General features: G+C 45.2%; 1 protein-coding gene and 1 long non-coding RNA gene across 3 annotated transcripts in view; both read right to left on the bottom strand.

The window, feature by feature from the left end:
* Window positions 1–23,897, bottom strand: part of magi3b (membrane associated guanylate kinase, WW and PDZ domain containing 3b) — a 156,300-nt gene that overhangs the window by 38,944 nt on the left and 93,459 nt on the right. For both annotated transcript variants that reach the window (XM_086117255.1, XM_086117256.1), the window contains exons 3-4: window positions 16,403–16,522; window positions 3,891–4,097 (exon numbers count right to left, since the gene is read on the bottom strand). In XM_086117255.1, coding sequence (XP_085973381.1) covers window positions 3,891–4,097; window positions 16,403–16,522 — 327 coding nt within the window. The remainder of the gene's footprint in view (window positions 1–3,890; window positions 4,098–16,402; window positions 16,523–23,897) is intronic.
* On the bottom strand, window positions 22–1,330 carry LOC147200982 (uncharacterized). Its single transcript, XR_015101570.1, has 2 exons — window positions 926–1,330; window positions 22–217 (listed from the first exon to the last, which is right to left on the bottom strand). It is a non-coding gene; the product is annotated as an uncharacterized LOC147200982 (long non-coding RNA).

Here is a 23,897-nt window from a genome sequence, read left to right as displayed (position 1 = left end):
ACACACTGGCTTCGAAAAGGATTGGTAAAGTGAGGCCAATTCTTTTATTTTTTTATTTTTTCCTCCCGCATCGACTACTGCAATTCACTTCTTTTCGGCGTCCATCTCAAATTTCTCCATAAACTTCAACTTGTTCAGAATTCAGCAGCCCGGATCATTATGAGATCCCCCTCCTTCCATCACATCACCCCCATCCTCCGACAGCTCCACTGGCTCCCTGTTAAACATAGAATCAATTTCAAAATACTTCTTTACACATTCAAAGCCATCCATAACCTTGCCCCCCCTATCTATCAGATCATCTTCAGATCTCCATTCCTTCTCACTCACTCAGGTCTTCATCCTCCCTCCACCTCTCTATACCCTCTGCCCGTCTCAGCACAATGGGGTGCAGAGCCTTCAGCTGCTCTGCCCCCACACTCTGGAACTCACTTCCACCCAATATTCGTAACATTGATTCTCTTCCCACATTCAAAACCCAGCTCAAAACCCACCTATTCAGACTTGCTTATTCCACTTAAATTGATCTCTTTTTATTTATAATTTTATCTGTGGTTTTATTGTTTGCTCTTGCCTGTAAAGCATCCTTGAGTGTTGTGAAAGGCTCTGACAAATAAAATGTATTATTATTATTATTATAACACAACACATAAGAGACAGACAGTTGTGCAATCTTAACCACTTTTCCTGCATACACTTTGTTTTTTGAAGCAGTTATAGATAGATGAAAGAGGAGCGAATCAAAGTGTCCTTTTCACCAGTGGATCAAAGACATCACGCTGAAAATGTGCACACGTCTGCTACTAGCTAAGTTTGAAAGCAACAAGAAGCTGTAGCGTCCATTAACGAAAAAGAGATTAGCTCTCATCTCCTGTCCCATGTAAATCCACTTCAATTCCAAGCGGCGACTCCCAGTTCCACATACGCATCGGCGATCTGCGCTGACACTCCTTTCTTCTCATCGACGGCTCCTCAAGCCATGCATCTACCCAGCCGCAGACTGTCCGACACCAACAGCACCGACCTTTCCGCTGAACAAAGCAGGGCTGTGAAAATGCTGCCCACTACAAGCGCAAAACACAAGCGCCCCGGGGGGCAGCAACATCAGTCAAATGGCGCAGATATTCCTCCCAATCAAAATCAGTGCTGGTACACGGGTGCTGCCGAGAAGGCGCAACCACCAAGCACAGACTCTTCTTCTTTGATGATTGTCGTGACCAAAATGCTGAAAACAATCCACATCAGGTCCACACGACGTAACAACAACACCATGTAACAAAACAAAAGACAAAAACAATATAAAAACAACAAAAACCGCAAGGCTCTTGAAGAGCACTTGCTGACGGCTGCCTACTTGGGCGCCATCTTGGGGAAAAAAAACAAAAACAAAAACATCGAAATATCTCAACTGTTTAGCTTTTATTTTCAGGCACTTAGGACTGAAACAAGAGGCGTGACTTGTAACAGGAATGAAGATGGCTCTCATGTTATCATGTTGGTTTTCCCCGAAACTCGAAATGTGGTCTTCAGGCAAAAGCATCCATCCATCCATTATTTGACCACTTATCCAGGGTCGGGTCTTGCGGCAGCAACTCGAGGAGGGAAGCACAGACTACCCTCTCTACAGCCACGTCTTGCAACTCTTCCGGGAGGATCTCAAGGCATACCCAGGCCAGGAGGGAGACATGGTCTTTTCCGCCTGGCCTGGCCTCCTGCTGATGGGACATTTCATCCCGGAACACTTCACCAGGGAGACATCCAGGAGGCATCTGAATCATATGCCGGAGCCACCCCATTTGGCTTCCTTTCAACATGGAGGAGCAACTACTCAACGGCGAGTCCCTCCCGGATGATCAAGTTTATCACTCTATCTGCAGTTTGTTGATTGGATGATTGCGCAAGCACACTATTGACAGAGCCGACACTCATATTCCAGTCTCCAAGGCAGATCACAGCGTACCGATCCGAACTGAACTGTGCTGCTTCAGGGCCCAAGAGAGAAAGCCGACACACAACGAGGCCAGTTGAGGTCACAGCGGGGCAAAGGCCCTGCCAGACTTTACAGAAGGACCACGGAAGGGTTGTGGGGAGAGGAAGGGGAGACGCTTACAAGTCAAGAGTAGAGAGACTTAACGCTCATACTTTCCATTAACCTCCTTCTCAATTCGACCGTAACTCTGCCCTTCTATGGCCTCCCTGAGAGCTACGGGCCACCGGTTGAAGCAGCGCTGTCGTTGGGTGGCCATAAAAAGCAATCCAGCGCATCTGGGCGGGTGCAGCTCTTTTTTTTTGTTTCTGTGTGTGTGTATTTGGGTTCAAATATGAGCAAGCTGTTGGCTAAACACACTGTGGATTTGTGTGGATCCTCGGTGCAGCTGAGCAAGCAGCAGCAGCGTGAGCCCTCATTGTTAGAATAAGGCAAAAAATAAATAGAAACAACAAAATCAGCTGAATATCCCCCCCTGCTGTTTTATTCTGAATTCTATCACTCGAACAGCCAGGGTCTCATGCTCAACTTGAGACTCATTTGACAATTTCCACTGCATTCTCAGTGTGAGGAGCTGTCACAAGTGTGTACGAGTGTCACATTAAAGTGAAGAGAAAAACTGGTGTCCTTTTGAAAGGTACCTCTGCAAAGGTTGAACTCATGCCAATGTGTGTTTTCATCATACTTTTATTTGCATAAATGGGTGAAAGTATGAAACTACTAAATGCCGATACACTAACTGTGAGCAGGTCAACCTGCAATAAAGTGCTTAGAAATACACTTTTGGGAATTAAAGTGGACTCATTTAGTCTAGAGAGGAATGCAAGTGCATGTTCAAGTGCCACGAATGTCCTCATGTTAGCATATTTGCTCTGTTAAGTATATTCTAGTTCTATTTATTAGAAAGTGCCCGTACTGTTTTTTGCATGATGTGTGCCAAGTAGGTATTTGCATTGTATGTGGCATTTTAATGCACAAGAGCATGCTGCATCTGAGAGGGTACATATTGGATTTTTACAAAATTCTGCTTTGTTTTATCAATGTCATAAGGTCTTGCAGTAGAACACGTACCGCCCCCAAGCTTGAATTGATAATTAATGTGGTGGAAAATCATTGCCGTGCCGCATTTGAGGTTTTTTTTTTTTTGAGGCACTATATATGCAGCATTCAATCAAATTGCAAAATGCATTAATGACTTTTTTAATCTATTTAATAATTTTTTTTCTGTTTTACCTATACAATAGTTCCTCATTCAATGGTGTTCGCTGTGGAATTAGACAGGTGCAATATGTTAACTAGCAAAAAATGAATACAAGAAAAAAAAAACCCGTTTTACCATAGCTGTATACAGTGATCCCTCGCCACTTCGCGCTTCAATTTTTGCGGCTTCAGTGTTTCGCGTTTTTTTTGGGGTGTTTTTTCCAAAAATGAATACAAAAAAATAATACTGCCACATTGGCACCCAATTGCGGAAAGACACATTGTTTCATGTTGATGCGCAAGGTTTCCCTGCAAACTGCTGCTTATTGTAAAGTGACTTGACTTGAGTTGACTGCAAACATAAAGTGTTCCATTCTCAAGTTGTCTATCTCAAGGCACCGCACTACTGGTATCAATACATCCGTGTCCATCACATTAACAGAATTAAATAAATAAATACATTTAATAGATAGATAAATAGAAATGAATCAATTGATGTGGGCATACCCGCCTAAAACGTTGTCGTCTGACCAAAATGCATTTCACGTCTCAGACCATGTACAAGTCGCAAAAAGATCTCTTTCCACAAAGATGACGGAGTCCGACCGTTACACTGACAGTGCATCGCTCGTGCTTGCCTGGGGACGTGGATTTGACAATATGGTGAAAAAAGGCCTATTAATTTAGCGTGGCACGGACTTACCAGGCAAGCCGTTGACCAGCGGTGGCCTCTCGTCATCGTCCTCCTCCTCGGGCACGGCGCTGTCCTTGCGGTCCATCTTGCTGACTGAGGTGGTGCGCTTTCGGGGGAGGTCTCCGTCAAAGTCTTCATCGAACAGGACCTGGTCTACCAAGTCAGGCTGCACAAGGTTGGGCTCCGCCGGGGGTTTTGGGGTCCCGTAGAAGTTGCCTGAACAAAGAATGAAATGAAAAAGACTCTGAGGATAGTAGTAAATGGACCTTGAGATGGATTTTCAGGATATGAATAAATGCTGAATGCTCAAACAGCTCTGCCAAGAGAGAGACAGGTTATAACCATGTTGCCTTGAATTATACAAATGCAGATTGCTTATTCGTCGACAAGCATCTTCCTAAGCGTGTATTTTTCACATCTCTTAACCCCACACCTCCTCCTCATGAGATGCGCACCACGGGGCTTTCGTGACTCATGTAACATTAAAATCACTCTACTTGGAATTTGCCAGCGACTAATTACACTGTTCATTGAATACGGCAATTAGCTATGTTTTCAGCTTGCCAGTTCCCCTCCTAATGAAGGAAAACCTTGTGTTACACATGACAAATATTTAGTCAGATAACAGAAGTGAGGCGTAAGATGCGGGGTTATCTAAGTGTAGAAAAATAAGGATGCTTGGCTCACTGGCGTGCTGCTGGATGCACTCACCTCCATTTATTTGCAGGTAATCCATTTACAAGGTTGAGTATTTCCATCCCATAAATGATGGGCGAATAAGAGTCGGCTGCGCTTTAATCACAATTTTTAATGAGATTAATTAAAGAATAGGGAGTGACACCACTGGGAAATGCAATTTAATTAGCCTCTGTTGAAGAAAAAAAAATCGCATTTTGATGCAGCTGCGCACGAGAGCAGAATCTTTTCATGTACTTAACAAGGAGCACACCAACATGAAAGACCTTAAGAGCGGTGTTGATCACATCTTTTTCGAACCGCATGCATGTACATCTCGGCCGGAAAGCCTTGAAATTTGGTGAGCTTGCATGCTTTCCAACTCCATCAGAATGATATAGGATGTGGTGGATGGACGGATGGGCGGCAGTTGAAGCTTGACTTACAAGACCCTCTCACCACCAAAACAAAAACACATCCACAACATACATTACGACACTAATCCCACCCCCACCCTCCATTGCGGGGTTTACATTCCAGACCAGGTCCGCAAAAAGTGAAATACTCTCGACAGAAATCCTATTTAAATACACCCTAGTCAATTCTTTATAACATTTGCAGGACTTACTTTTTAAGGTCTTTAAAAATAACGCAAACACATCCAAACATAATAAAACAGTGCTCCCACCCTGCATCTCATCTACAGAGGGTGACTCCACAACGAGGTTTCCAAATTCCCCATACAATCCTCAAGAACTTTACCCCAAGAACTCATGTACCTTATTGTTCTAGTCACTTACAAACCTCATCCATTGCATCGGTCCCCCGGTAGCGCTATTTTCAGACACCCAGACTGCTGTGGCAAAACTCTTGTGTCTCATTTTCAGGTCGCATATGATGACATAATTAATTCTGGCGTATTGCCCTACATCGGCCTTGTAGACATATTTCCCAACAGTTAAATCTTCAATAAAATAGAACAATTCAAAAAGTATTTTCTTTCTGTGGCTGCACATAATGCACATGCTAGGAACCGCTACTAGATGGATTCAAGGATGGATGCAAGAGAGAGAGAGAGCTTCTCCAGTCAGTCCACCTGCTGTTTGCGAAGTGACACGGTTGTTCGCATTAGTCAGAGACAGCTTCATTAGTGGGCGCGAAGATGGCGAACAGAGATGGAAGATGCTTCTGGCTAATCTGCCGTCACGCTGACTTTCATCAGCCACGCTACCTTTGTGATTAATGAGGCGCTAGTAGGTTACACACCAGTTCCATCAGATGTTTTCTGTATGTACCTGCAAGCGTTGAGACACTTCACCATCAATAAATAGTCCTCAAATACATCACAATTTATTTCAAACGGTTTGCCACTCCTAACATTCATGTCATAATACGACCAATACAACAAACATTTCAAATCAATGACCTGCATGAAACAAAAAACCACCCCTCCCCCCTTCCTGAAAAGTATGGAAGCTTGTTTACAGGGTTTATTTACCATAACCGAGTGGATGATTTCGGCTAATGTTAGCATTTTATTTGCAAGCTAACTGTGTAGGGTTGAACAATTATTTTTCAAATCTCTTTTTAAATTTTTTATAGCAATCGATATTTCAGCGAGTGAAGTTTGACATCAAGTCCAAACACAATAGATGAAAATTCTCAAGGGCAAACATTGATTCTGCAACCATCCACTGTTTCAGCTTACCCTGAAGAAGGACAAAAGTCTGGTCGTAGAGCCACTGACAGGGCTTTACAATCAGGAGCGATGCTTAAAGCAGGAAATATACCTTCCCGCAGGCGCAGCTCATGAATGCAAACCAATAAATGTCATGAGTGACTCCCGGCTGACCCAGGACATGGCAGCCAGAAGGCTGTCTCTCAGAACCTTCTCGCGCAATGGTTTGCTTGCCACTGTGTTCTGCTTTTCCCCGCGGAACAAAGTTGCTCCTTCTTTTTGGTTGTTTTTCGTCGCCGTGAGCCTGCGACCGTTTAGATCGGAGCTGCATATTTGGTTTCAATCTCGTGATGACTTCCTTTGTATTTGCCGAGGTGATGTTCTGTTTGCTCACTGCTCTATGTGGCCATGCTTTGTAAGGCAAGATAGATCCTTCTTTTGTTGCATCATCACGATTTTGCTGTTTATCGCATTTGCTGAATTTTGTTTTTGTATGCTTGGTCAGCAGCTACTTGGTTGGCTATGTGCATTTACTTGCGACACCCTCCCGGCTTTGTTGAGTGTAGCGGTGCCTCTTACATGCTCCCGCTGCCATGTTTTGCCGGCAGTTTGTCTTGATTGGCCTCTACCTTCTTGTCCCCTCTCCTCGCTTCGGGCTTTATGTGGTCTCCCTCTGTCTCTTTTTCTTGGCACTTTTGTTGCCGCCTTTCTCCAGCAGACTTTCCTTGTGGTTCGCTGTGTGCCTCATCCAGTGATGAGAGCGAGCACGTCCTCTTCACTGCCTGCGGCATTACAGCTTCCCATGTGGGACATTTGCTCTACTCTTTGCCTCTTGCTGTGTTATTGGCATCTATGCCACCTTCCCTTGGCTTATAGCTGTCTATTTTGTGTCGGGTGACACCTGTTGGATGTGCCACTAGAGGGCCCATCAGTGCCCTCTGCTTTTGGCATGCTTACCGTGCGGGCCGTTTACGCTTGGGAGGCCTCCCCTCGAATTTGTAGGGAAAGGGCTGTTATCGTCTGTTGTGTGTGGTGGGCCCTTGCACCCCTGGCCTGCAGAAACATTCAAAGTGCAGGAGTGTCCTTGCTGCTGCCCCCCTGTCCCAACAAGACAGGACAAGATCTGCCCGGTTGTTGCGGGCCTCCTATCACTTTCTCAGGTGGGCTGCCCCCCGGCTGGCCAATCTACGGCAAATATTGTGTTGGGTATAAAATGGATTGAGTGTGATTTAACCACATATTACACACACTGTAGCTGGCAGAGCAGTGTGCACGACATGCCAAAATCACATACATCCAGTTAAAGTAAAAAATTGTATACATTGATTAATTCCTCATGTCATTCTGTTAATTTATTTATTTATTTTTATTTAAGAACGGTTTTCTGTGAAGTTTGGCTCCACCCCTGGTTGTAAGAGTAACACCAGCTGTACTTGCCATTGGCCCAGCAGTACATGGGAGCGTACAAAACAAACACCCTGAAAAGGATCCTCCTCCCCTTGCCTCTAATCGCGTCTTGCCAGGCACAATGATTACGGTTAAGAGGGTCAGAGTGATTAATAAAAGAGCAGGGAAGAGGGTATTAAAGAGAAATTTTGCATATGAACAACGATTATAAAAGCGGAGGTGAAAAAAAAAAGAACGCTATACATGAGCTATTAACATAATGAGCATCCTGGCAAGTCACTGGAGACTATTAGCGAAACTATTACGGTTATCTCGGAGCCCCATTAGCCTGCTGCCTTGAATACAGTTTAGTCAGTGCAAAGTGAAGGCAATTGGCAGGCTCTCCAGATGGGGTGCTCTAACTGTGCTGACCTGTGACAAAACCCGTCTGACCTTGTTTATTTTTCTATTTTCCAGTGCACTCCAAGCCAAGCTCACTGGAGAAAGGAGAGAAAGAGAGGGAGAGAGGAAATGGAGAGGCAGTGCCTTAATGCGATTACTTCCACTCCGCCTTGGAGTGCAGAGAGCTCGACACTCGCAGCTCAAGCTTGTGCTGACTGGCTTTTAGTGGGAAGGAAAAAGGCCGGAAAGGAGATAAGTGTTCCGCAGAGATACCGAGAACACTGACACCTGCCCACGCGCAGAATGTTTCTTGAAAAGAACAGAACATGTCCCTACATTCTATACCAGGGATGGGTAGCTGGTGGGCCGCGAGCCACCCACCCTTGGAGTGGCCTCAATTCATTTTTAAAAATAAAATGTTTACTGTAGCTGTACAGTTTTAAATTGTAACAGTAGTGTTCGAAACAAAACGGCTAGAAATCGCTGAAGAGCATCTCCAGTCCTGAGACCAGGGGTGGCCAACCCGCGGCTCGCGAGCCGCATGCGGCTTTTTGGCTGGTTCCATGTGGCTCCCGGGCTTTCACACGACAATTGTCGAAAATGCCTCTGCGATGGCGCTGCCATTCAAACAACGGTGCTTAATACACAGAACGTACTACGTCAGCCTATCATCAATCCCGCTACTTGATTGACATTGAGAGCAACCAATCAGATGAGTGAATCACCGCTCATGTGCAGACAACGGTGCTAAGTGCTAAGCTCGTCAGCGAATTACCTCTGTTTTTAAGGCAGGGGTGCCCAATACGTCGAGCGCAATTAACCAAGAGCCAGCAAACTGGTCCCAAGTCGACCTCGAGCGTTGGGAGGAGTAAGCGCGCGCGTGTGTGTGTGTGTGTGTGTGTGTGTGTGTGTGTGTGTCTTTGCAGTAACACAGTAAAAAATTTGGCTCTTAATCTCAGACTGGTTGAGCACCCCTGCCTGAGACTTTTTTTTCATAAGAACAATTCATAGTTGTTTTAAAGTACTACATTGGTGTTCTCCCAAAAGATGGCTATTGTACATTCAACGCTTCGTGTTCCATAACGTGTAGGGTGGCTTCATTGAACAGGTGGCTGTTGGGACGGATGACACACCTACCAACGATGCAGAGTTAATAACCGGGTGCTCTACACATACTTTGAATCCAGTGGGATATTTCAGGGAGAACATGGCAACTCCACACAGGGATACAGTGGACACCGACTTTTTGCAGTGGATCGGGTCCAATCAGGACCAAAAATAGTTTAATTTCCCACCCAAAAAACTGACAGAACCCTATAATTGATATATTTTATGGTAAAATTACAACGGCCAATATTAATAGTGTAGGGATTGCAAGGCACACCTAAGAGAGAGGCACTTTAGCTTTGCTAAAGAAGACAAATCACCACTCGCTTGCCGCAGGGTGCAACATGAGGCAGGTCACGAAACGCGACAAAATGCTGTACTGTACATACAACAAAGCTAATAGTTAGCAAACTATAAAATAAATGAGACGGGTGTAACACACATGAGTCATAAATAAAAGGTCATGGAACCCATGTAATTAAGGGGAACAATTTCCAATTTGAGGCCAGATGCATGTTGGATGCCATCAGTTTTGTCATATGTACTACTAACTGTCACGTTTTGCATGATAGTGGATGTTGTAGGACCCCAAAAAGCAGGCAGGAGGGAGGTGCAGGGTGGAGTGACAAAGATGTATTTAACAAAAGTGCAAACAGGAATAAACCTGAGAAACTAACTCAAAAAAAAAAACTAAACTAAAAACCTAAGACTGAAAACAAAACATGACACGTGCACAGAGACACACAATCATCCGACACCGACTGTTCGGGCAGGGAGTCCTTTTAACCACACACTAATGAAACGATAACCAACAGGTGTGCCACTACAAGGGGAACCCTACAGTGCCACCTGTTGGTCACAAACAGAACCACCCTAACACTAACTATGATTTCAAAACCCTTAAATAGCATTCCATGCACTTATCATCTTTATACACTACCATAGCTTTAACCCTTTCATGCACCAGCAATGATGACCTGTAACATGAGACGCTCCCCACCGCAGTAACCGCTGTCCCTGAAAGGGTTAAAATTACAATTTTGCACGGTACATAACCCACTTAGCAGAAAAACACACGCTTCTAGTCTTTTCATGGCAACTTGTGTGACCTACCACACATTTTACCATGTCAGAAAATTCATCAATCAATCAATCATCACAGTAGGCAAACCAGTGGTTTGGAATCACAAATGTGAGGAGGTTGACTGCACTCCAACAGCCATTCAAACTCCTGATCAACCTCCAGACCACTAATTTCCTGACAGATTCAATCTAAGCGTCGCATGGTTCTTTTTCCTCTTTTTTTTGTCAGGTTAAAGTTTGGGCTGACAGCTTACTTGACACCTTCTGGAAGAAGATGACAAATGGTTTATCACAGGGATCATAAACTGATGGAAGAATCTGGTGCAACAAGCCCATACCAAACGGCGCACCTTACCCGTGGACACGCACACACACACACAAGCACACAAACACACAAGGTTTCTCTCCGCTTTAAGGCGCTTTTCTGGCTTGAGGAGGATTTGGCTTTATCTTTTTAATTCTCCATCATATGGGGAAGAGCGGCGCTCAGATGCTGCTGCTGAATGGGAAGGCCGAGAGCGCCATGCACAGTCGATCCATTCAGGTCACTCGTGAATTGTCAGAAAAATAAATAAATAAAATAAAATCCTCGCCTTCATTCTGCCTGCTGTGCAGATTTGCGACCAGGGAGAATGCGGTTCACTCGATGCAAGCAGGCAGATTATCATGTTATTGCTGTCATCATCGCGCAATGTAAGAGAAATCCCACGCTCCGATACCTTTATGGGATCAACACAATGGCGACCGCATCATTTGGCATCAAATAATAATAATAAATAAATACAATCATAAAATAATCATTTGGTGATAAAGTACAAAGATTTCGTTGCACATGGAACACTTTCAGATGACGTTGAGTGATTTTGATATTCCGATTTTATTCTTGGAAAATTTGATGGAGTTTCAGCACAGAATCAATAGTTTTGAATAGCGCATGTCGATTGTGACGTTTAGCCTGAAAAAAGGTTTGACAAATGTTCCTTTTTGGGTCTGTTTAACTGTGGTGCTTTTTTGGACTGTTTTTTATTATTATATCTTTTTTATTTTTCGGAAAAAGTTTGCATATTTTTCTCGTAATATTAAATCTTTATTACTGTATAATTCAGAAGTTCATTTTTGTAACTTAATTTGTGGATGGGCTCACCACCCATGAGAGGGGCCTAAGGGGTCGGGTGCAATGTGAGCTGGGCGGCAGCCAAAGGCGGGGACCCTGGCGGTCCGATCCTCGGCTGCAGAAGCTAGCTCTTGGGACATGGAATGTCACCTCTCTGGCAGGGAAGGAGCCCGAGCTGGTGTGTGAGGCAGAGAATTTCCGACTGGATATAGTCGGACTTGCCTCCACACACAGCCTGGGTTCTGGTACCAGTTCTCTCGAGAGGGGTTGGACTCTCTTCCACTCTGGAGTTGCTCAAGGTGAGAGGCGCAGAGCAGGTGTGGGCATACTCATTGCCCCCCGGCTCAGTGCCTGTACATTGGGGTTCACACCGGTAGACGAGAGGGTTGCCTCCCTCCGCCTTCGGATGGGTGGACGGGTCCTGACTGTTGTTTGTGCATATGCACCAAACAGCAGCTCAGCATACCCACCCTTTTTGGAGTCCTTGGAGGGTGTGCTGGAGAGTACTCCTGCTGGGGACTCCCTTGTTCTGCTGGGGGACTTCAATGCTCACGTGGGCAATGACAGTGAGACCTGGAGGGGCGTGATTGGGAGGAACGGCCCCCCCGATCAGAACTCGAGTGGTGTTTTGTTATTGGACTTCCGTGCTCGCCACGGATTGTCCATAACGAACACCTTGTTCAAACATAAGGGTGTCCATATGTGCACTTGGCACCAGGACACCCTAGGCCGCGGTTCGATGATCGACTTTGTAGTTGTATCATCGGATTTGCGGCCGCATGTTCTGGACACTCGGGTGAAGAGAGGGGCGGAGCTGTCAACTGATCACCACCTGGTGGTGAGTAGGCTCCGATGGTGGGGGAAGATGCCGGTCCGTCCTGGCCGACCCAAACGTATTGTGAGGGTTTGTTGGGAGCGTCTGGCGGAATCCCCTGTCAGAAGGAGTTTCAACTCCCACCTCCGACAGAGCTTTTCCCATGTTCCGGGGGAGGCGGGGGACATTGAGCCCGAGTGGACCATGTTCCGTGCCTCTATTGTTGAGGCGGCCAATCTGAGTTGTGGCCGTAAGGTGGTTGGTGCCTGTCGTGGCGGCAACCCCCGTACTCGATGGTGGACACCAGCAGTAAGGGATGCCGTCAAGCTGAAGAAGGAGTCCTATCGGGCCTTTATGGCCTGTGGGACCCCAGAGGCAGCTGACGGGTATCGACTGGCCAAGCGGAACGCAGCTTCGGTGGTCGCCGAGGCAAAAACCCGAGCGTGGGAAGAGTTCGGTGAGGCCATGGAAGCCGACTTCGAGGAGATTCTGGTCCACCATCCGACGTCTCAGGAGGGGGAAGCAGTGCACCACTAACACTGTGTACAGTGGGGATGGGGCGCTGCTGACTTCGACTCGGGACGTTGTGAACCGGTGGGCAGAGTACTTCGAAGACCTCCTCAACTCCACCAACACGCCTTCCTTGGAGGAAGCAGAGCCTGGGGACTCTGAGGTGGGCTCTCCTATCTCTGTGGTTGAAGTCACCGATGTGGTTAAAAAGCTCCTCGGTGGCAAGGCCCCAGGGGTGGATGAGATCCGCCCGGAGTTCCTCAAGGCTCTGGATGTTGTGGGGCTGTCCTGGTTGACACGCCTCTGCAACATCGCGTGGTCAACAGGGAGAGTGCCTCTGGATTGGCAGACCGGGTGGTAGTCCCTCTTTTTAAAAAGGGGGACCGGAGGGTGTGTTCCAACTACAGAGGGATCACACTCCTCAGCCTCCCTGGTAAGGTCTATTCAGGGGTGCTGGAGAGGAGGGTACGTCAGGAAGTCGAGCCTCAGATTGAGGAGGAGCAGTGTGGTTTTCGTCCCGGCCGTGGAACAGTGGACCAGCTCTACACCCTTAGCAGGGTCCTCGAGGGTATGTGGGAATTCGCCCAACCAGTCTACATGTGTTTTGTGGACTTGGAGAAGGCGTTTGACCGTGTCCCTCGGGGAGTTCTGTGGGGGGTGCTTCGTGGGTATGGGGTACCGAACCCCCTGATACGGGCTGTTCGGTCACTATACCACCGATGTCAGAGTTTGGTTCGCATTGCCGGCAGTAAATCGGAATCGTTTCCAGTGGGGGTAGGACTCCGCCAAGGCTGCCCTTTGTCGCCGATTCTGTTCATAACCTTTATGGACAGAATTTCTAGGCGCAGCCGGAGCGTTGAGGGGGTCCGTTTTGGGGGCCTCAGTATTGCATCCCTGCTTTTTGCAGATGATGTGGTGCTGTTGGCTCCTTCAAACAGGGCTCTCCAACTCTCACTGGAGCGTTTCGCAGCCGAGTGTGAAGCGGTTGGGATGAAGATCAGCACCTCCAAATCTGAAACCATGGTCCTCAGTCGGAAAAGGGTGGAGTGTCCCCTCCGGGTCGGGGAGGAGATCTTGCCCCAAGTGGAGGAGTTCAAGTATCTTGGGGTCTTGTTCACGAGTGGGGGCAGGAGGGAGCGGGAGATCGACAGGCGGATCGGTGCAGCGTCTGCTGTGATGCGGACGTTGTATCGGTCTGTCGTGGTGAAGAAGGAGCTGAGACAAAGGGCGAAGCTCTCAATTTACCGGTCGATCTACGTTCCAACCCTCATCTATGGTCACGAGCTATGGGTCGTGACCGAAAGAACGAGATCCCGGTTACAAGCGGCCGAAATGAGTTTTCTCCGCAGGGTGTCCGGGCTCTCCCTTAGAGATAAGGTGAGAAGCTCGGTCATCCGGGAGGGGCTCAGAGTCGAGCCGCTTCTCCTCCACATCGAGAGGAGCCAGATGGGGTGGCTTGGGCATCTGATTCGGATGCCCCCTGAGCGCCTCCCTGGTGAGGTGTTCCGGGCATGTCCCACCGGGAGGAGACCCCGAGGAAGACCCAGGACACGCTGGAGAGACTATGTCACCCAGCTGGCCTGGGAACGTCTCGGGATCCCCCAGGGAGAGCTGGAAGAATTAGCTAGGGAGAGGGAAGTCTGGGCTTCCCTGCTAAAGCTATTGCCCCCGCGACCCGGCGGTAGATGATGGATGGATGAATTTGTGCATACTTGTCATAGTCATATTTTTTCAACATTATGTACCATTATTTTCACACTACAATTTATTTAGCTTTTTTTCAAACTAAAATTAAATATTTTCATTTCATTTCGATTTTTTTTCTCAAAATAAAGTGTACACCTACCAAGATTTGGCATTCCACAATTCACCTGTTGGGATTTTGTTTTGTTTTGGAAATTATCCCTTATTTTTCACATAAAAAATAGTATTTATATTTGTGTGTTGTTTTTTTTTTTGTATGTTTGTTGGATTTTCTTTTGGTCAAGTCTGATCAGATTATACATTGACAGTTCCATCTTTTTCCAGTGTAATAGCAAAATTGTAGTCTTGTGTGTAGGATATTAAAACTTTATTCCTCGTAAAATGCCTTTTTATGTACTAATATGTCAGGAAGATAATATGTTATAAATATAGTTTTTTCAAAATTTCAAGAAGTTGAAAAGGTAGCCCTTTCAACCTTTGGTTTTTTTCAAAATGCGGCCCTCAAAGGAAGACATTTGGACATCCCTGCTCTGAATAAAGCACGACTGGAAAGTGTGTGAGCCTCCTGGTGTGCGACAGTACAGGCAGCTGCTGGGATCAGCAGGTTGACTGGTTTACATAAGGTCAACACGCAGCACCACAGCACAGCACATTCCCAACACACACAACGTGAAGGAGCGCCACCCACCACAAAAGACACGCCACCAAGACCGAGGCTGGCACGATGGACGTCAACAAAGGGAATTCAGAGATGTCAACTTCCATCACATACGATGTGAGCTATGAGGTGCACAATAAGTCAAGTCATTTTATTTACTGTTGCACAAACCATGACAGACATTGTCTCAACAGACAGTGTGTGCGGATATGTACATGCACACACACACACACACACACACACACACACACACACACACACACACACACACACACACACACACACACACACACACACACACACACACAGTGGTACCTCTACTGACGAACGTCTCTTCTTACGAAATTTTCAAGTTACGAAACACCTCAACAAGTAAATATTGCTTCTTGTTACGAAAGAAATTTCAAGATACGAAAGGTGAAAATACAGTAAGGGCTGCGAGACGGAGCTCCGAGTTTCCTGAACGCAACATACTTATCGCTGCTCTGGCATTGGCTATTACCGAGCATCATCCTGGCATCCCATTGTTACGTGTGTGTAGATAGTTAAATAGATAGATATATGTCTATAGCGTTCTTGTCATTTCCCCCCTCGGGCCATGAGGCATTCCGATAATTTTACGTGAATGTGAATCACTCAAAAAAGTGTTCACCAGTCGGGCGATCACTCACGATGCTGATGTTTGCCTTGGACATTTTCGAAGGATTGCTAAAAGCCGACAAAAGCAAACGTCCTCGGATCAGGTCTTTACAAAACACCAGACAGAAACCGCTTCTGAGAGAGAGCATAGACGAAAGAGGGCAAAAAACGAAGAGGATGTAGTTGAAAGTCAAATGACCATTTTTATTCTTTACTCTTTTCTTTGTTTTTTACATTATACACAACTCTCATTTATTATTATTATTCTCATTATAATCTAATTGTAACATGTATTTGTTACATATTTTGATGCATTTGTCTGCTTTAGAAAACATGTCAGAATTTTGAGGGGGCTTGGAACGGATTAGGGCATTTACATGGAAAATGCGTCTCAATTTACAAATTTTTCTAGTGATGAAATTTTTTCCAGAACCAATCAATTTCCTAAGTAGAGGTACCACTGTATATAAATATACATATATACATATATCTATATATACACACATATATAGAGATATATATACATATATATACATACATACTGTACATACACACACACACACATATATATATGCACACACACACACACACACACACACACACACACACACACTCGCACACGTGTGCACACGCACACACACGTAAATGTATGTGCATACATAAACATTATATGCTCCAGGCTCTGACTTGGCAGCTCCCACTAGATTTGTTAGTGCACTCCTTTGCGATCAATACGTGTGATTCCACTTACCATCATAGGTGCCGCTCTCCAGAAGAAGGCCGCTCTCCTCCAGGATCCGGAAGTCCCCCAGGCTGATAAAGTTGTAGTCCACACCGGGCACCTCTCCGTCCCGAGGGAGCCTGGTGGTGCCTGTGCAAAACAAAACCAAAGAAAACACATTCGTTCACTCAAACTTGAAATCAGACCAGCAACAAGCCCCAAAAAGGCATGCACCAAGGTCAACAAAAATTTAAATGCTGCACGTCAAGAGTGAACCAATCGTCTATGCCAAGTTCAATGCAAATCTCCATCACGTAAATGAAGCTATACGGCGGACCATTCATTCACTCGCTCTCTTCAAGGTCAACTGAAGGACGAGAGGAAGCACAGATCTACGTGCGCTCGTTCACTCAGGTTATTATACATTCATGACACTGGATTTATGCCATCGGGCATTCAAATGAGACAGTCGGAGTATGTTGGACACATACAACATTCAGAAATGTAAAACATTTATTCCCACTCTTCATTCCTGATATATACAGAGATATGACCTTGGTTCTGTTCAAACAAAAAGCAAGACTCAAGATGATCCTTCAGATAAATCCTTCAAATAAACTGACGTTTGACACCAGCTGCATCAAGTATCACTGTACACTTGAGCTTAGCTACGTTAACATTGCACAACTACTATGGAACAGTTGCTGAATGAGTTGAAAATAGCGTTGACGAGGACATTAAATGTTTCGAATGGTTTCCCGCTTTCATATTGCAACTGATCCATGTTGCTAACTGTTGATTTAATCCTATGCTGTTTGCTCAGTGGCTTCCTTGATATTTTTTAACATGTGAAGCAATTAGCGGGCAAGTCAAGCTGATTGCTGCGGCCCAGTGCCCTATTAAGTAACTTTTTGTCGCCATTTCCATTTTTTTGGTTTTGTTTTGATTTTCCCCTCTTATGTCCCCACTCTAATTGCACCGTGACAGCTTCTCGGCACCCTAGCAGATGATTAAATGGCTCGTTTGATAGTGAGACAAAACATCAGAGCAGCCTTCTTTGCAGAACTCCTTGGTAACGCACTTTATGTGTGAGCTGAAGCGCTTGACACTTTCTCTTGTCGTGCAAGAATGCCAGCCTGAGCTGCTTCTCATTAGAGTCTGACTCGCGGCTTTGCTCTCAAAAATGTCCCCCTATAGCCCAATTACGTGTGTCGCCATTGCTGCGTACCTGCCAACTGTCTTCTGCAACCATTATACCGCCATGCCGGGGCATCGCTTTTCAGTGGCCGGTGACATAATGAGGCCTTGTTCCAGTTGCACACTGGATGTGGATTATTTTTTCTTTTTTTTTTTTTATTTTTAAAATCTGAAAGCGTTGCACTTGACACTTTGTTAGTAACAGCTGCACAATAAACGGTTTGTGATGACTGGAACTGAAAACTAATTAGCTAATCCACTAATTAACCAACAAACTAGGAAACAAATCAATTCACAAACTACTTCTAACTAATAAATAAACTAGCAACAGACCCAATGCAATACGATGTCAGTAATTTGCCAATTCACTCATGAATGAATGCATGAAATAAGTAATTAACTACTTACTACAAACAAATCAACAACACGAAGCAAAAAACTAAGCAATTATTCAACTAACTAACAATCTAGCGAACTACTATTACTTCAGAACCAACCAAATTGAATTGCTGGGGCGAGGGTCACCTTTTTGTCAACAGCTGAGAAAATTGTCTATATTTTATATACACACACACAATATAATCTATCTATCAACATGTATGATGGAACAACTGCGACAATTGACTGGCTGAGGTCCATGTGTTGATACAGGTAAATTGCAAACTCTCCCTTTGCGGATTATGGAGTCAGCCAAACATGACTTGGGCAATTGGACACTATCTTGTACTACTGATTTTTAGTCTGTGTGTGACCCCTCTACCCCGAACCACCCTAGTTGTGGCGCACGATCAGGGGAATGCTGTTCAAATATTTAACATATAGATAAGGATAATAATTCTTTCAGTGAATTGATTTCTATAATAATTCAGAGACTGCGATTGGCTGGCAACCGGTTCAGGGTGTCCCACGCCTACTGCCCGAAGACATCTGGGATAAGGTCCAGCACCCCCCGTGAGCCTTGTGAGGATAAGCGGATCAGAAAATGGGTGGATGGATGGAATAATTCAAAGATTTTTCCATCTTGTTGTAATTTCTGAATGGAAAAACAATGAGATGCACCACACGGGTCCACAGAGGTCAGATTATGCCAAAATCACTTTACACTATCTTCACCACACTTGAGAGCTCGTTTTATGTTGTCCAAAATCTAGTCACCAAAGTGCGAGATACGCCACGGGCGTGCAATCGAATTGAGGCGAAGCGCGATCTACTAAATTCGACTTGCCCGGGCACAAAAATTGAAGATGGACCTGTTTTTACACCAAGCGCAGTTTACTTTCTGTCCTTCGTCTGCCGAAACGTTTCACGAGGCACAACACGGTCCCAAACACAGTAAATTAGACTTTAGAGAGACAGAAATGAAGATGCGCCATTTTTACGCTTACTGCATTGGCACTCGTCTCCGAAAATAGGGCTATTTCACATCAAGTGCAACTTTAACTGTCATCCGCAATGTAAATTTATAGCAGAGCTATCGAGAAGATGGAGGACTTTGAGGGAGTTAAAGATGGTCACAGATTAAGGACTTTATGTGATGTGTTTTTTAAGTCATCCCAGGCATCGCTGAGCACATAGATGATGTATGGGGCATGCATGTTCATGCGTGCATGCGAGAGTGTGCGTTTGTGTGCGAGATGAATCTCGTTGAGCTTGTGTCTGATCTCAGCAGGGCGTTGAGGGAGCGTGCCACTGAGCTCTTCGAGGGGCGAAAAGAAGCCCTCCTGCTTTTGTCCTCTGCAGAGCTCCACATCTTGTTCAAATGAGATGGAACGTGCCCAAAAGGGCTTTACACACACACGCACGCATGCACGCACGCACGCACGCACGCACGCACGCACACACACACACACACACACACACACACACACACACACACACACACACACACACACACACACACACACACACACACACACACACAGACCTTTGCACTCCACTTCTCTTTACTCTTCACTTTTTCTGTAATTATCTTTCTTAACTTGAAGTGCTTATAAGGCGACTGAGCTGATTGGGGTTTGAAAGTTTTGGTTTTACAACAGCAACTTGAAATGGCTAAAAGGGTTGTCTGAAAAACGCCACCTTTAAAACTTCTTTGTAAACGGAGGATTGGCACTTGGCGTAATGACGCTTGATAGTTCCTTGTTACATCATCCAAATTGTGGCAAATGATCAATTGTGCATGGAAGATTTGCCTCATGAAATAAAATGCAAAACAGATTCAAAATTCAAGCAGGAACAAACCAAAGTAAAAAGCAGCATTTAGAAATCTGAAGAATTTGTAGATACGCGTCGGCCATATATGTACGTTACAAAAATGTGAATATGACTGGTCTGAACCAAAGGATATTTCTGGTGTGAATACACCTTCAGATATCCAGTGATACTTAAATATGAGTTTGTTTTCGAATATTTTATACTCATTGAGGGAATTTTCACAAATCAACACGAGGGCCGTTCTGCTGTCTTGATTATTTTAAGTATTTTATGAGTGCGGATAAGACATGACACCTATAACTATTTGATCAGGCCGAAGGAGCGAGCACTATCTCCCAATTTCATGTTCATGCTGTATTTCTTTTTAGCGTCAATGCACTTTTTCAAATCAGAAGCTGAACGACAAGCTGTGAATGGCTGCCAAAAAGAAAAGATGGCCGTAAAACAAGGCGGTCACAAGGTAATTGAAACAGAGGGGAAGGTGAAGGATGAGAACATGGGAGCGAGCGGACGAGCGGGTGACGGAAGCCACTTCATGCATTTCCCGCTCATTACGGCAGTCATTCAAGCTGGGAATTAGAGCCCGACTCGCTGCGGGCCCCGTGATGAATGGAGTCTTCGGGCCATAAAGCCCCAACCAGCGCCACCACCGAACAAGAAAAGGAGAATGGAAAGCGTGTTCTCCGTGACACTTAAGGACGGTGTGTGTGTGAGTGTGTGCGTGCATTTACAGGTGAAATTGGAGCGAGAAATGGATCATTTGCTGCACCTTGGCTCAGAAAGTGCCTGTTCAACAGCTTTAAGATGAAAGATTCTGCAATACAGCAGATCCCCGGAATGCATGTGTTCCAGGGAACTATTGGACTTTTATTTGGTTTTCAAATGAATTTCCCAGAATAAATATTGGAAATTGAATGAATCCATTTGATGGGGTTGCATTTTGAAGAACTGTCATTCTGCGGATTTTTTATTTTTTTGCATTGAAAGCAATTTGCGATACAAGCCTTATAAGGCGACGGTAAACTCCGATAAATGATTCTTCAGGAAAAGAGGCTTCCAGCTGCTTATTGCCACTCCCGGTTTAACTGTCAAACTCAAGATAAAACATTTACAACTACATGTTGTGTAGTTAAATCAATCACGTAACTTTGCCTGAGAAAAGTCTGTTTGGCTTAATCCTGACAAACAATGTAAAATGCCATAGACAGGCTAACAAATATCACCTGTGTCGCCCTTCTAGAATATGCCTCTCTGACTTATCTAGTGTCTTCCATACATGTTGCAACCTGCTGAAGACACTGTGACACTAAACTCAGTGGCCATTTTCATCCGAAAACGCCCTGTCATCAAAACGTGAGCAGAATGATGCAGAGGATTGTTTTAATCCGGATTCTATTTGAACCATGACATTATTTGGCCTGTTCATGGATTAAACTAAACACCTGTTGTGAATTTTGCTGTTCAATTCCTTGTTAGAGAACAGCAAGTTGTTCGGCAGTCCTGAAGCATTGAATTGAATATGTACATTCAAACAGTTACAGAAACTCAAATAGAGTTCATCTGTCAAGTTTAGAGTGCATTTTAGGTTTACCCTGAAAGTTTTGCCTGAAAGCCCATTAACCCAAAATGTTATGTGAAAACACTGTAAAAAAAAAAAAAAATAGGAGGGAAAAAAAATCACTTGTTTCTGGACAATGTTTCTCATTTTTTACCCAACAAGAAAAACAATCTTGAAAAGCAAGTTTTGCTTTGGAAAAGTAATCTCATCCGTCCATCCATTTTCTCATCCGCTTATCCTCACAAGTGTCACGGGGTGTCTACTTTTTTTTTTTTAACTCATTCACTGCTGTTGACAGGCAGCTTTACCAATAAAACTGGGAGGACTGAAAGTGATTAAGTTTATGCAATGAGATCGACTGACAACCCCCTTTGCAAGCCTCTGGTCGATCGCAAATGATTCATTGGGCCCCCCTGCGCTACACATGCAGTTAGCAAGCTAGCGATGCATCTATGCTGAAAAGCATCATCCTTGCATGCCACAATTTACAGGACAGCTCGGTGTGGTTATTTAAATTCCCCATGGAGGAGGTGATGCAACGTACAAGACTGCCACGTGTCTGCTTGCTGAGAAACGCAAAGCATTTTACCTCACAAACTAGCAAGTGGCTACCTCCTCTCAATGCGAAGTGGAAAGCGCGGTAATAACCTGGTGGGATATATTCCAGCTGCTGGTGACAAAGAACGTGTCAAGAAAATGTCGGGGTGTGTAAACATAAAGTTGCTCGACAAAGTAGCTTCCATTTTTCAGCGAGGCATAGTTATAGTTGAAGCCCCCGCGGTTGGATGAGATCCACAAGGAATTCCTCAAGGCTCTAGATCAGGGATGTCAAACATACGGCCTGTGGTCTGGAACCGGCCCGCAAGGAGGTTTGATCAGGCCCACAGGATAATTTAAAAGTGAAAAAATTCATAAGGAATGACTACTTTTAATAAGGTGCAATTCATGGAGTATCCACTAGATCTGTTTATTAAATTTCAACATTTTCCTAACGTTCTTGTGCTTCTTTAGACCAAAAAAAAAGGAAATTATTATAAATATAACATTATATTTTGGTTATTTATAGCAGAGTATGGTATAATTTTAATGGTCCGGCCCACTTTACATCTACCGAGGCTATAGGTGGCCCACAATGTGAAATTAGTTTGACACCCCTGCTCTAGATGTTGTGGGGCTGTCCTCGTTGACACACATTTGGAACAGAGACAGGGTCTGGGCAGACAGGGGTGTTGGTCCATCTTTTCAAGAAGGGGGACTGGAGGGTGTGTTCCAACTGCAGAGGGATGACACTCCTCAGCCTCCCTTGTAGGGTATATTAGGGATGCTGGGGAGGAATCTCAGATTCAAGAGGAGCAGTGTGGTTTTTGTCGCTGTCTTGGAACAGTGGACCAGCTCTACACCCTCGGCAGGGTCCTTGAAGGGTGCAAAGGAGTTCATCCAACCAGTCTAAATGAATTTTGTGGACTCTCAGAAGGCATTTGACCATGCCACTTGGGGCGTTCTGTGGGGGTTCCTGTGGGAGTAACAAAGCTTCTGATATGGGCTGTTCAGCCCCTATACTGTACCACCGATGTCAGAGTTTGGGTCACATTGCCAGCAGTAAGTCAGATTTGTTTCCAGTGAGGGTGGGACTCCACCAAGGGTGCCCTTTTTCACCAATTCTGTTCATACCCTTTATGGACAGAATTTCTAAAGGGGTGTTCACACGGCACACATTTGCTCCGGCGCTGCACCGATGTATTTTGTTGCGATATATTTTGCACCGCAGCAAATTGTGTGGAGCGTTCACACGTACAAAGCCGCTGAGCGTGTCTGCACCGGCACAGCGTCGGTGCAGCCCCACTTGCGTTCACACGGCAGTTTCTGCAGCGGAGCAAAACGACAGAAAACAAATGAGCTGTCGTGTTGGTTCTTTTTAAAACGTATACACAACTCAAGCGACTACTGGACAGGCACGTCCTTCTCCTTCTCGGTCTCCGTGCCCTCTGCTCGAGAGTGACCACCCCCGAAAACGTAAATCAACGATGACTTCAATGACACTCAGAAAAGCAAACACGTAATGCGCCAAACAGAAAATCAAGAGAGGAAATCACAAAATACATTATATGGGGGGCAGGGGGCTGTGAACACACAACAAAGGAACAAACTACACAAACAACTCTGAGACAGTCCTGTCTCCTACAAAAGGAAAGATGTTACCAGCCAAGTCTTGTGTCGTTATTAAACAAACACATGACGGAAGTCCGACAGAGCGCGAAAGCAACGCATTCTCGCCGTACGTAAACTCTTCACAAGCATTTGCTCTGGAGCAAATTTAACCCAGTTGCGTTCACACGTGCAAATTTACACCGGTGCTGCTTCGTAAACAAGCATTTGCTCCGGAGCAAATTTTTAAACCACCTCCCTGAGGTGGATCAAATTTGGTCCGGTGTAAGCTGCTTTCCGGGGCTACGCCGGAGCTAATTTGCACGTGTGAACGCTCTACTGGGGCAGCCCCGGCGTAGCACCGGACCAAATCTTGCCGTGTGAACACCCCTTAAGTAAAGCCATGGCGTT

This window comes from Hippocampus guttulatus, chromosome 8 (genome assembly GCF_054856545.1).
Source record: "Hippocampus guttulatus isolate MCC_2025c chromosome 8, RoL_Hgut_1.0, whole genome shotgun sequence".
NCBI lineage: Eukaryota > Metazoa > Chordata > Actinopteri > Syngnathiformes > Syngnathidae > Hippocampus > Hippocampus guttulatus.
Note: the sequence above shows the minus strand (reverse complement) of the source record. Positions and strands in the feature narration are given on the sequence as shown.